This window comes from Pipistrellus hanaki (assembly GCF_964339955.1).
Source record: "Pipistrellus hanaki genome assembly, chromosome: 4".
Taxonomy (NCBI): Eukaryota; Metazoa; Chordata; class Mammalia; order Chiroptera; family Vespertilionidae; genus Pipistrellus; species Pipistrellus hanaki.
In genome coordinates, this window is record NC_140506.1 from 83,871,217 (window position 1) to 83,884,124 (window position 12,908).

At 42.2% G+C, this 12,908-nt stretch overlaps 1 protein-coding gene across 4 annotated transcripts in view; it reads right to left on the reverse strand.

Moving 5' to 3' along the window:
• CLEC16A (C-type lectin domain containing 16A) overlaps window positions 1-12,908 on the reverse strand; it is a 217,154-nt gene that overhangs the window by 200,363 nt on the left and 3,883 nt on the right. For all 4 annotated transcript variants that reach the window (XM_084881113.1, XM_084881115.1, XM_084881114.1 and 1 more), the window contains exon 2: window positions 3,218-3,346. In XM_084881113.1, coding sequence (XP_084737239.1) covers window positions 3,218-3,346 — 129 coding nt within the window. The remainder of the gene's footprint in view (window positions 1-3,217; window positions 3,347-12,908) is intronic.

The window sequence follows — 12,908 nt, forward strand, 5'->3', positions numbered from 1 at the left end:
GCTTCCATGCCATCTATTCAGCTCCCACGATGCTGGACAGGCAAATGCAACCTTCCCAGCTCTCTTCTCAGAAGAACAGTGCTGATTCTGGAAGCAGTGAACTACTAAATTTATGACAGAATGATAAAGATCTTTACCTACTAAATTATTACACAGTAATCTGTGTTTGGAACTTGGTAAGCAAAATATTTGGTAAGGAAATATTTGATATCCTTCCTTCCTTCTTTCTAAGCCTCTTTCCTTTGCTCCCCATGTCTTTGAGAGTTAAACAACAATGGGATATAAAGGGTTTTGGTTTCCAAATTGTCAGGTTTGTCGTTTCCATGTCTGGGGGGAAAGAATGGGAAGGAAATAGAAGATGCTACCATGGTGGTAGGACCCTAGCCAGGCCCCAAGTCCACACTGCCTTTCTTGTTCTGGACAGGACTTGGTCTGTACGCAGCCTGGGGCACTAACAGTTAGGAGTACACTTTGGTTTGTTTAATCTTGAAAAGGAGACAGAACCCCCTAATGCTTTTCTTTAAAGAAAGAAAGTGATGTTTCTAGTTATGTGTTCTCTGAGTTCAAGCTAAGAGCAGATAACTCTCATTTGGAGTATTCCAAATAAATGGCTGCAGTAACATGTGTCTGCTGGTTGACTTAGTTTTAGTAACTCTTTCCCCTCCACTGTCAGTTCCACAGTAGCAGGACTGTGGGCCGCATAACTTCTGTTTGAATCCATGAGAGGGTAAATGAATGAAAAAATTACCTTAAAAAAAGATGCCTAAAATCTTTTCCATCTCTGATTCTGGGAGCCATTCACATGGACCCCAGAATATTCTTAACATTTTACCTATTTTGTTTATCTTGCCTACCAAGGATCACCCAACAAGCTCACTACAGCATAATGATAACCAAGTTGGGAACTTATGAAAATGCCTGTAGACTTTGCCCAGAGATCTATCCCCTAAAACTAACATAAAGTCCAAGGGCCTGGATTTTTAAAAACACCCTGGAGGAGTGCAGAGGGGGCTCCTTGGAAAAATAACTAATTCTAGGGCTGGGGCAGAAAAAAAGAAAAAAATGAACCTGAAGAAAGTAAGGAAGAGCTCAAAAACAAAAGGATGGGGCGTGTCAAAGGACACAGGAACCAACCTAAAGGAGCTTCCAAAGCTGGAATCAATTCAGCAACATAACAGATAACACTGTATTGGATTATAATCCAAAATATAAAGTAAATAACCATGATATAAATAAATTATTGAATAAATACATAAATGGGAAGAAACAAATCTTCCATGCAGAACTTCAAATACTAACCCCTCGCAGAAAGTGGAGCTTAATTCCCATGCTCCTAGACAGGATAGGTACGCCTAAAACTGTCAAGGTCATAAAAACCAAGGAAGACTAAGAAACTGTTACAGAGCAGAGGAGAGTGGGGAAATGTAACAACTGAATGCACTATGGGAGCCTTGGCTGGGAGTCTGGACTGGGATTCTAGAGGAAAAAGAGAATATTAATGGAAAATCTGGCAAAATCCAAATCAAGTTTGGAGTTTATTGAATAGTTAGGTACCAATGTCAACTACTCAGGTTTGACAAATGCACCTTGGTAATCTAAGATGTTAACAATAGAGGAAACGGGACGGGGATGGGGGGTGGCAGATGGGAACTTTCTGTACTATCTTTATAACTTTTCTGTAAATCTAAAACTACTCCAAAATAAAAATTAAAAAAATGTATTAAAAACAATTCTCTTGGGGACTCTGTTAGGCAGCCACCTAAGAATCTCTGTGCCTCAGGGAATTTTCCAAACTGACAAATGGACTAAGGAGGACAGTTTCTAAGCTTTAATCCAAGGGTTTCTAGTAAACAAAGATGGTTTCTAAGCTTTAACCCAAGGGTCTCTCTCATTTCCAAAAACAGATACCAACCAACCAATTCTCCATGGAACCTTAAAGAAAGCTAGTCCCATTTATAAGCAACACTTCACTTTATTACTCCAATTATTCTTTGGGGATTATGGCCAGTGTCACAGGTTTGCGTTTTCACAAGTAGCTTTATTTAAATAATCTTACCAATGAAAACAGAGCTATCCAGAAAATCAGGATATCCATTAAGAAGCCATGTTAGAAATGGAATACCTTTTTTTTTTCAATGGTCTTAAAAATGGCCTCAATGCTTATAATTGAGATTATTTTTATATAAAAATAAAATCTATCTGATAGTTATCAAAATCCAAACTCTTCTGCACTCAGACACTGAGACAGATCTATTGGGGAAATAGCCTTTGCTTTTTTTATTTTTATTTAAATTCTTTATTTTTGAAAGTGTTACATATGTCTCCTTTCCCCCCTCACTGACCTCTCCCTACCCACTCTGGCCCCCCAGCACATGCCTTCACCCCTCTGTAGTCTGTAGCCATTGGTTATGCTTATATACATGCATACAAGTCCTTTGGTTGATCTCTTAGCCACCCCACCCAACCTTCCCTCTGAGGTTTGCCGGGCTATTTGATGCTTCTATGTCTCTGTATCTATTTTTGTTCATCAGTTTATGTTGTTCATTATATTCTACAAATGAGAATGACCATCCAATAGGAACACCTTTATTTTATTTTATTATGAACTGCTAACATTTCTTAATACCTAGGCTATACCAGGCACTAGACAGGGAACTCTCTCTTGTTTAAAGATGAGGAAACTGAGGCTGGCCTAAGGTTGCTCATCTAGAAAGGATGAGAATAAGGGACAAACCCCTCCATGGGCTCTGGCAGGAGGCACTGCTTCAATGCTTACCAGCTAGCTGTATGACCGAACACATAAATGGAACAAGACCATTACCCTGGAGTCCCTGGGAGACATAGGGGGATGATCTCATCAAGAGCTCAGCACTGTGCCTGGCCATCAGTAAACACAATAAATGTTTGCCTTTAGTGTCTCCCCCCGTTCACTCAGAGTCTAATTACCCAGGACATTGTCTCCTTCCTTGGGGGTGATAATCAGACACTATTGGAAAAATTACTCATGATATTTTCAGATTTTCTAGAGACTCATTTCCATACTTCCCCATTTTCGGCTGTGGTGTTTCAGGACATTTTATATAGATAGAGGAATAGATATCCATGCAAGACCAAATTGGCTTCAAATTCTGACATCATCAGAATGACTCATGATACGCATTCAGAAACATATTTAAAGGAAGACGGAAACATTTTTAAAAACATCAGAAACCCTTACTCAAACACAGAGCTGTCATTCTGATCTCCCCAAATCAGGATCTCAGTGATGGAACGGATGGTCTCCACTAGCAGGTTCCGGTTCTGTTCTGTGACTGTGGTGTTTTTGGTCAAAACGTGGTACAAATACCTGAAAGGAAAGAATAGTAAAGATTACCAACTGAAATGAAAGCCAGGCTCAATGACCATTAGTGACATTTGGGGGACAACATCGCTGTGCCTTTTCACAACCACTTAGCACAACTGCCATTCAGATGAGACAGAACTTACCATTCAGGAAAAATGGCAGACACTTCTTTGAAGCATTAAGTAAACAAGGACACACCAACCCCAACTGAGGTAAGAGAATTGTCAAGTCCTTGAAGACAGCCATCTCAAACTTGAGTGTGTAAGATAATCCCTGGAGAACTGGATAAAACGGGGGTATGGAAGCCCACCGGAGATTCAGATTCAGGGGGACCTAGGGAAGATCAGGCCCTGGTCTTTTTCACACACTCCCCAGGTCATTCTGATGCTAGTGGAGCAAGTGGAGACACATGGCTCAGGTCTGACTGCTTACCATAAGACCTGCATGAGGTATTGTCATAGCTTGGGGGGGTGGATCCCAAAGCCAGCGCCTGGGTAAAAATCATGTGCAAACACAAGATTACCCTTGGATTGCTCACAATTCCCTTAAAGTTCAGATCGCCATCAGAATTGGTGGCCCATATAAAGTAGGTTACTTGCAGGACACTGATCTTATGTGCCGAGTGCAGATTGTTGGAATTCACAAAGTCAAGTGGGCTTGAGACTATGGCACTATATTTCACCCACCCAAATGGTCCTAAATGGTCCTGGAAGGCCCACGCTGCTCCAGACCTATGCCAGCTACTGGGGCAGAGACAGAAGGCCCAGGCCCATCCTCGATGCCCTCTGCTGGTAGCGAAGGCAACTGAATCACTGAGGCCAGTGCTGAGCAGTGTTGGACCTAGAAGCCTGGTCAGATGCCCTGGGACTGCCACCTGACACAACTTTTAAGAGATGGCATCTTTAGGACCCACAGACTGAGGTAACTTGAGCTGCTATGGGAGTCTCAGACATACTTGGGAAGGCAAAGGGAACACCTAGAGTCACCTCTTGGTTTCTTTTATGGCCCCTTCAGTTAGGGGTGGGGGCTAGTGAGAGCAAGACAGAAAAATATTAAATAGAATCGTCCCATAAAAAAAATCTCTAAAAATGTAAGATATAAAAGACAGATTCTTTCAGAAGGAACAATAAGGAGCAATCTACTACTTAAGGGTCTGGGTTTTAATTTAAAATCACATGTAACTTCTATGCAGTAACCAAAATAGCCCTTGGAAAACAGAAATCTCCACCACCCATGTCCAAATCTATAGGTAAGGCTACAGATGGGAGCAGAAGCTAGTTTTCCTCGGGGATAAGGTAACTCCACGGCACTGTTTCAGCCTGGGATGAATCACAAGGGCACTTGTGAATCTCTTATCTTCCTGTCGCCTTGACTCATCTTCTCCAAGTCAAAGAGCAGAGTTTTTCAAATTGTGGTTCACAGGCCTCCTGCATCAGAATACCTAAGTTGCAGATTCTAGTTCCCCATCCCAGATCCACAGAACTGACTCCTGGGTGTGGTACATGACGCTGAGTCAGCTCTGAGTCCTGGTGACTCTGAATAAGTGATGTTCACAATGTCCTGTCCTCAACAGCCCTGCTCAGCAACTATAGACTCATGCCTACAGCATCTTTTATGGAGTCAGTGTCTCTTTAGTCTTTTCCTTTTCCTGCTGCCTTCTATTTTTCCCAGCACTATTCTCTTTTCCAAAGAACCCTGCTTTCTCATGATGTCTCTGCGGTAGAAGAGCTTCAGTTTTGTCATTTTTTTGCCTCTAGCAACGTTTCAGGCTTAATGTGCTCTAGGATCCACTTGTTCATCTTTCTGGAGGTCCAGGGTAGAACTCTCAACACCATATTTCCAATCAGTCATTTTCCTATCAGCCTTCTTCACTGTCCAACTTTCACATCGGTACCTAGTAATTGGGAATATGAGGGTGTGGATCTTAACCTTGGTCTCTAATGACATATCTTTGTGGTGATCCTCCCATTGCTGCCCTTCTGAGTCTCAGCTTTCTTGAATTCTTGTCTACAGTCCCCATTTTAATTGATATTTGAACAAAGTAAGCAAAATCTTTAACAATTTCAATATCTTCACTATGTTAAAGTTGTGTATTACTTCCATAGTCATGATTTTATGTTAAAGTTGTGTATTTCTTCTGTTGTCATGAGTTTTGTCTTCTTGATGTTCAAATGCAAGTCCTGCTTTGGCACTTTCTGCTCACTTTCATCAGAAGTCATTTCAAGCCATTGCTATTTTCTGCCATAAGATGGTGTCATCTGCATATCTGAAGTTACTGCTAATTCTTCCACCAATTTTCATTCTTTCTTCCTCTGAGTCTAGCCCAGTTTTTAGTATGATATGTTCTATGTACAGATTAAACAGGGAGATAAAATTCACCCAATCTGTCACCTTTGCCTATAGAAAACTATTCTGTCTCTCTCTACTCTGTCCTGACAATGGCTTCCTGCCCACAATGCAGGTTACACATCAGGACAATCAAATGCTAAGGCACACCTGTTTCTTTCAGAACAACCCACAGACTCCCAAGTGGAGAACACCAAATCTGTATTTTGAATGAGTTTACAGAGTCATCACATCACTCACACGATGGCCATCAATGGCACTTTCCATGCAGCCCACAGCATACCCACTCCCTGCTGTGACAGGCACTATTGGTGCCAGGGGAGAGGCAGATTCTCCCACTCTGGTGTTTCCTTGTGTATAGAGGATGACATCCATTAAAGATCAGATAGTAAAATCTTTAGAGCCGGCTCTGACTTATATTCACTGTGCCTGGAATGCCCTTGCTGCCCTAATCAAGCAATAAACTCTTACTACTATTTCAAAACCTACCTCAGGCACCTCTTGGTAAAGCCTTTTTTAAAGAACCTCCCTACCCACCTGCCCTGGGGGATTTGATTAGTCCCTCCTCTCTCTCTTTTATTTCATTTTTTTAAATAAATCTTTATTGTTCAGATTATTACAAATGTGTTCCTCTTTCCCCCCATTCCCCACCCCTCAATTGCTCCCCTCCACCAGGTTCCAGCCCCACCCTCTGTCCTTTCCCCATCCCCCATTGTCCTCATCCATAGGTGCACAGTTAGTCCCTCCTCTCTAGTGCCTCTGTACCCATAGGTATTTGCTGCTGCACAGATCACCCTCATTTGCAATGATCCACCTCCCTTTCTAGACATGAGTTCCTCAAGATCAGAAACATCATCTTATTGATCTTGGTGACTCCAAAATGCCTGGTTCACAGTAGATAATCAATAAATTCTGAATGGCGGGAAGGTAGGGGACTGTCTTCATGAACATGTTACATCAGAGCATGTAATGACTGAACATAGTTAAAGGTCCAAAGCCAAACACAGCAAGTGGCAGCACAGAGAGGCAGTGGAGAGCTCAGGCTATGGGAGTGTAACAGACAGACTTGGGCTTGACCTTTGACTATGACACTTCCTAACTATGGAGATCAGAGTCAGCTCCATAAGGCACCAGTAACAGTCAAGGCCTCTTCACTGAGCTGTTCCAGGTATTGGACATGATAACGCACAGAAAGAGCCAAGCTTGGCGTCTGGCACACAGTAAGCATTCAACAGATGCAGAATTGGCTGCTACTACTATTATTATGTTGTGGTCATTATGATTGGGGCCATAATTAACATTACTATATTATACATGGAATATTTCAGAACTTAGGAAGGAGAGTTCATGCTGGATCCATTCAAGAAAAGAAGACTTCTTGGGACGAATTATGGAACCATCCAGCGAAGCCAGAGCAGGACATGGAAAGTCTAGGCTTAGCTGGGTAATCTTGAGCAAGTTAGTTAATCTCTGTTCACCTCAGTTTTATCAACCATAAAAATGGAGCAGCAATTGAACCTTAATGCTTTAGTACCTACCTATTATGGTGTTGTTAGGAGAAATAAACAAGTAAAAAGACATTATAAAATGGCAGTTTCTACATATGATACTATTATTATTTCCATCATTGCCTTCGTTAAGTAATCTATGAAAAAAATTTTAGTAAATACGAGGAGGCCCTTACAGACAAAGCTAGGAGAAAGAGGAAGATTCTAGAAGCTCCCACATGTGCTGCATGGCCTACAAACCTGACTCTAGGTGAAGGGCTTCATGTGACCCTCATACTCATAGTAACTGGGGACATGAAAACTGTGACCACCACTGCGCAGGCCGGGTTGGCAATGGAGGGACATTTTGGAGCTCGCCCGCAGCCAATGGCCAGGAGGCACAGTGTGCGAGTTCCAGCTATTCCAGGGCCCAACACCTGCTGTTCTTAGTCTTTTTCAGTGGAGCTATTCTGCTGGGTATATAGTGATGTTGTACTGGGCTTTTATCCTAAATAATAAAAGGTCAATATGCAAATATTTTATCCTAAATAATAAAAGGTCAATATGCAAGTAGACCAAACGGCGGAACAACTGAACAACTGGTCACTATGAAGTGTGCTGACCACCAGGGGGCATGTGTGGAATATGGCAGGTGTTAGCCGTGGCAGGATGGTGGAGCAGGTGAGCAGGGCTCCAGACCAAGGAGGGGCGCCGGTTGCTGTCATTGGGGCGAACATCTGGTGGTTACTGAAAATTCTTTGCTCCTGCATGCTGAGGTCCCACCTGGCGCTCAGACCTGCTCGCACCCGCAGATGGCGCCGAGCAGCTCGCACATGTGCTGCTGGTGCACTGCGCTGGTCCAGATCACTCAGTGACATTAGCAGGTGCGAGTGGCGGCTGCCAGCCCTGATCACCTGAGGGCTTCTCCACGTACCCTTGCTCCTGAGGGGAAGTGGGACAGAAGCTGCTAATGGCACCAGCCCCGCTCACACCTGTTGCTGGCATCAGCGGTTGTGAGTGGGGCCTGCACCATCAGCACCGGTGGGAGGGGTTGGGCAAGGGCATGGAGGATGGGGTAGCCTCAAAGCCCACAGTTCCTTTCAAGGTGCAGGAATTTGTGCACGGGGCCCTTAGTTGTATAATAATTAAAGTTGAATGCCTTTTCACATATTCATGGCTATTTGAATATCTTTTGCAAAGTACCTGTGCAAGTCTTCCTCTTGCCCATTTTTAAAATGAGATAGAGTACCTTTTTTCTTATTTATTTGATGGAATTCTTTATATATTCTGAGCACAAATCCTACATTGGATATACACGTTGCAAATAAATATTTTCTCTAAATGTAGCTTGCCTTTTCACTCTCTTTATAGTTGTCTTTTGATGGGCAAAGATTCTTAATTTTAATGTAAAAGTCATTCCCTTGGATAATGTTTTTTAGTCAAGCTCAAGAAATCCTTACCTACCCCAAAGGTCATGAAGAAATGATGTTTTCTTCCCCAAAAAAGCTGGTTTTCCCTTTCACATTTAAACTTACATTACATCTGAAACTGATCCTTGTGTATGGCATGAGACATTGGCCAAAATTCACTCTCCATGTGGATATCTAGTTGACGCATCATCATTTACCGAAAAGGTTCTCATTTCTTCAATGCACTGCAATGTCACTTTTGTCATTAATCAGGTGACTACAGATGCGGGACTCTTTCTGGAGCTGTAGGTCCACTGATCTTTTTGTTTACTTCTGTGCCAATACCATGCTGTCCAATTACTGCAGCTTTATAACAAATCTTGTTATGTGACAACGTAAGTCCTCCAAACTTCTTTCCTTCTGTTTTTTTTTCATTATGGCATTGGCTAATTCTTGGCCCTTCGTATTTCCACATAAATTTAAAAATCCACCTTCTCAATTTCCACAGAAATATTTGTTAAGATTTCCTTTAAGACTGACCAAAATCTATAAATAGAGAACTGACATCTTTACCATAGTGTAACAGTATGACATTTACATTTCTCTCAATGTTTGGATAGGGGTTTTATGCATCTTTTGTTAGACTTATTCCTAGGCAGTTGATTTTTTTGTTTGTTTGTTTGTTTAGTTTTTTTAATATATTTTATTGATTTTTTACAGAGAGGAAGGGAGAGAGATAGAGAGCTAGAAACATCAATGAGAGAGAAACATCGACCAGCTGCCTCTTACACACCCCCCACAGGGGATGTGCCTGCAACCAACGTACATGCCCCTGACCGGAATCGAACCCGGAACCTTTCAGTCCGCAGACCAACGCTCTACCACTGAGCCAAACCGGTTTCGGCCAGTTGATGTTTTTAATGCTATTGTAAACAGTAATCTTTGAAACATTCATTTTTAAAATGTTTATTGTTTGTAAACAGAAATTCCCACTAAAGCCATAGTTGGTTTGGCTCAGTAGATGGAGCATTGGCCACAAACTGAAGGGTCGAGGGTTAGATTCTGATCAAGGGAATGTACCTTGGTTGCAGGCTCGATCCCTGGCCCCGGTTGGGGTGCATGCTAGAGGCAATCAATTGATGTATCTCTCTCACATAGATGTTTTTCTCTCTATGTCTCTCCACTCCCTTCCACTCTCTCTAAAAATCAATGAAAAAATGTCCTTGGGTGAGGATTAACAAAGCAAAACAAAAATACCCACTAGATCTCAAGCTCTTAAGCTTTCTGATATTATACCTGCACTTTGCTCTTCTTTTCTCCCCACGATGCTCTAGCACACACTGTTTTAGATACTGTTGTAGAAGAGACCCTCACTATACGTTTGCTTAAATGTACTGGAAAAGAAAAGAAAGCTGAATGGGTTAAGATTTAATATTTTTTTAATATATTTTATTGATTTTTTAAATTCTTTTTTATTAAATTATTATCTTTGTACATGTACCATTGCCTCCCCCTCCCATACATGCCCTCCCTCCCCAGAGTTTTGTGTCCATTGGTTGTACTTATATGCATGTATACAAGTCCTTCGGTTGATCTCTTATCTCCCCCAGATCTCCCTACCCTCCCCACTGTAATTTGACAGTCTGCTTGTTACTTTACTGTCTCTATATCTATCTTTTGGTTATCTACACAATGGAATATTATGCTGCCATAAAAAAAAAAAAAAAAAAAGAAATTCTCATCATTTGCAGCAACCTGGATGGAATTGGAGAACATCATGCTGAGTGAAATAAACCAGTCAATGAAAGAAAAACACCACATGACCTCACTTATTTATGGATGATAAAGAACATTATAAACTAAAGAACCAAAAGATAGATATAAAGATTTAATATTTTAATGCTATAACTAATCCCAGAGCTTTGGAAGACCAACTAATCCAACCTCCTCAGAGATATTAACAGTTTAATACCATTCTGAGTGTTAGAAATGGAACACTCATTTTAGAAAAGTTAGAAACTTCAACAACAAAAGAGAAATGGCAATTCTCAAGCATGCTGCTGCCAGAGATGACCACTGCTGAAGCGGCACTGTATTTCCTGGGGTCTTTTCCTTTGCTTATGGGTATTTATATAGTTGAGCTCACGATGGATATCCATTTCCATGCCCATCTTTTTTCCCACCTTTGGCTAAAATAAAAGCATTTTTGCCATTGTCAAGTGTTGCAGACACCCATATGGCTACATAGTAAGCCACGGAAAGCACAAGCACAGCAGTTACCTTTCTGTTAGGTCTAAGTGTTTACATGATCAAACAGTTAGGATGGTCAACTTTGTGTGCAAAGCTGTGTCCCTCAGATAAGTTTCCAAGGACAGAATGATTACCTTGGACATTTAACTCATAGAAAATTAAGATTTTTCTCTTACAATGATAACAACTGTTATGTAACATTTCCTCTCAAATTCTGTGTCTGGATATTTTTATCATCGTGATAAAAACTGTTACAGCCTCCTACGGCCAGGCCCTGTTCTGAGTGCCTCAGATGTAATCACTCGTTCAACTCTCACAACAACCCTGTGGATTGGCACTCCGGAGAGCTGAGGCTCCGGGAGACTAGAACCTGCCCAGAGGCCCCACAGAGAACCCAAGTAGACTGGCTCCAAGCTCCAGGCTTATAAGCATTATAGTACAGAAAATACAAACAATGGAGTAAACAACACTTTTAGTAGCCAAGTATTTACAAGAAGTTATGAATGCTCAGCATTACAAGAAAATCAAATAGATAAACAACAAACCAAAAAAAGCAATAGAGCTTAAGGCAAGTCCTTCTAACTGCACTTACTACATTTCTTTGGAATAGAGTATTACCATATCTCCAGCATTACCATATCTCCAAAGGAAGGCCTGCGGAATGAAGACTCCCAATCTCAGACTTTTGCACATTAACGAACTTGACCTGCGAGAGTGTAGGAGTATGAAATGCCTGGAAACTAGAAAACTGCAGCCTACTGCCAACATGCAACCAACAACTAGAGGTTCATCACTGAGAACGATGCCCTGCAAACAAACCCCACTTCCACAGACCCTTCCTTCTCAAGACAGTCACTTATTTCACAAGTTAAGCCATTACTGTTAATAATGATTATGCTCACTTCAGAGACAGACCTACCAAGTTCAAGTTTCATACAAGTTTTATGATATGCATCATAATATGCCATTTAGGATGCTCCTATTGAAAGGTCCTGAAACTTATCTGTAAGATAAAGTGCAAGAAAGGGTAGGTGGAGCTAGGGGGACTAGAAATCCACTCCCACAAAGCATCCCCCCAATCACTCCCAAAACACCCCCCTCCCAAAAAAAAAATTAACAATGTCGGAGGGGAAGAGAGAGGGGCACACAGAGCCTGTGTCGGTCCGGCCTGCTCAGCACCAAGGCAGAGACTCACCAGACATTCTCCAGAGCATCCCACTCTGTGCTTTGAAAAGTCCCATTAGGACAGCATCCAGCCTTCTGGCTGGCAGGACAAGGAAAAGATCCATACAGAGTGAAGTCAGACTAGAGGATTAGAGAAAGTTTATCACAGGCGGTGCTTCTCCTGATGAATTTCCCCAAAAGGTGTTAAACTGGGCGGGCCAGTGAGACTGCATCTGGAATGCCAGGGAGTCGGCAATCATGGCAGGTGTGTAGGAAGGGCTTTCAGCCCTAAAACGAGTCACAGCTCCAGCACAGATGCTATGACCAATGTGGCAAGAGCAAGCTGTTGTTAAGAAGAGCCTGGCCAGAACTTGCCTCTTTTGTTCATCCTGTGACAAATACTTGTTGACCACTTAGTATGTGTCGGGGCCTGTCCTAGCATCTGACAATGCCCAGGTGAACAAGCCACACAGGTCCCTGTCCTCATGAAGCTAATGTTCAAATTGGGAGACAGAAAAACAAATAAATAACCAAGTAAGAACATTTATGATGGCAAATGGACATGCCTGAGGAACCCTGGCCAGTTTCAAGGGGATCTAACTTGGATAAAACTGGAAGAACTCAGAGCACCAGACAGCTGGTCTAACTCCTTGGCGATGAGAAGACTGTATACAATAACATGTTAACTGAGTGTAACAGCAAGAACATGAACAAGTGAAGCTAGAGAACATGGTAAAACTTCTTGGCTGAAGTCACAAGGGCAATTCTTATGGAAGAACTAGAGGCCCAGTGCATGACATTCATGCATTCATGGAGGGGGGGGGCGTCCCTCAGCTTGGCCTGCGACATCCTTAGTTAGCAGGGGCTCGCCAGCTGCCCTCCAAGCTGGGACTTGCATGTGGCCATGAG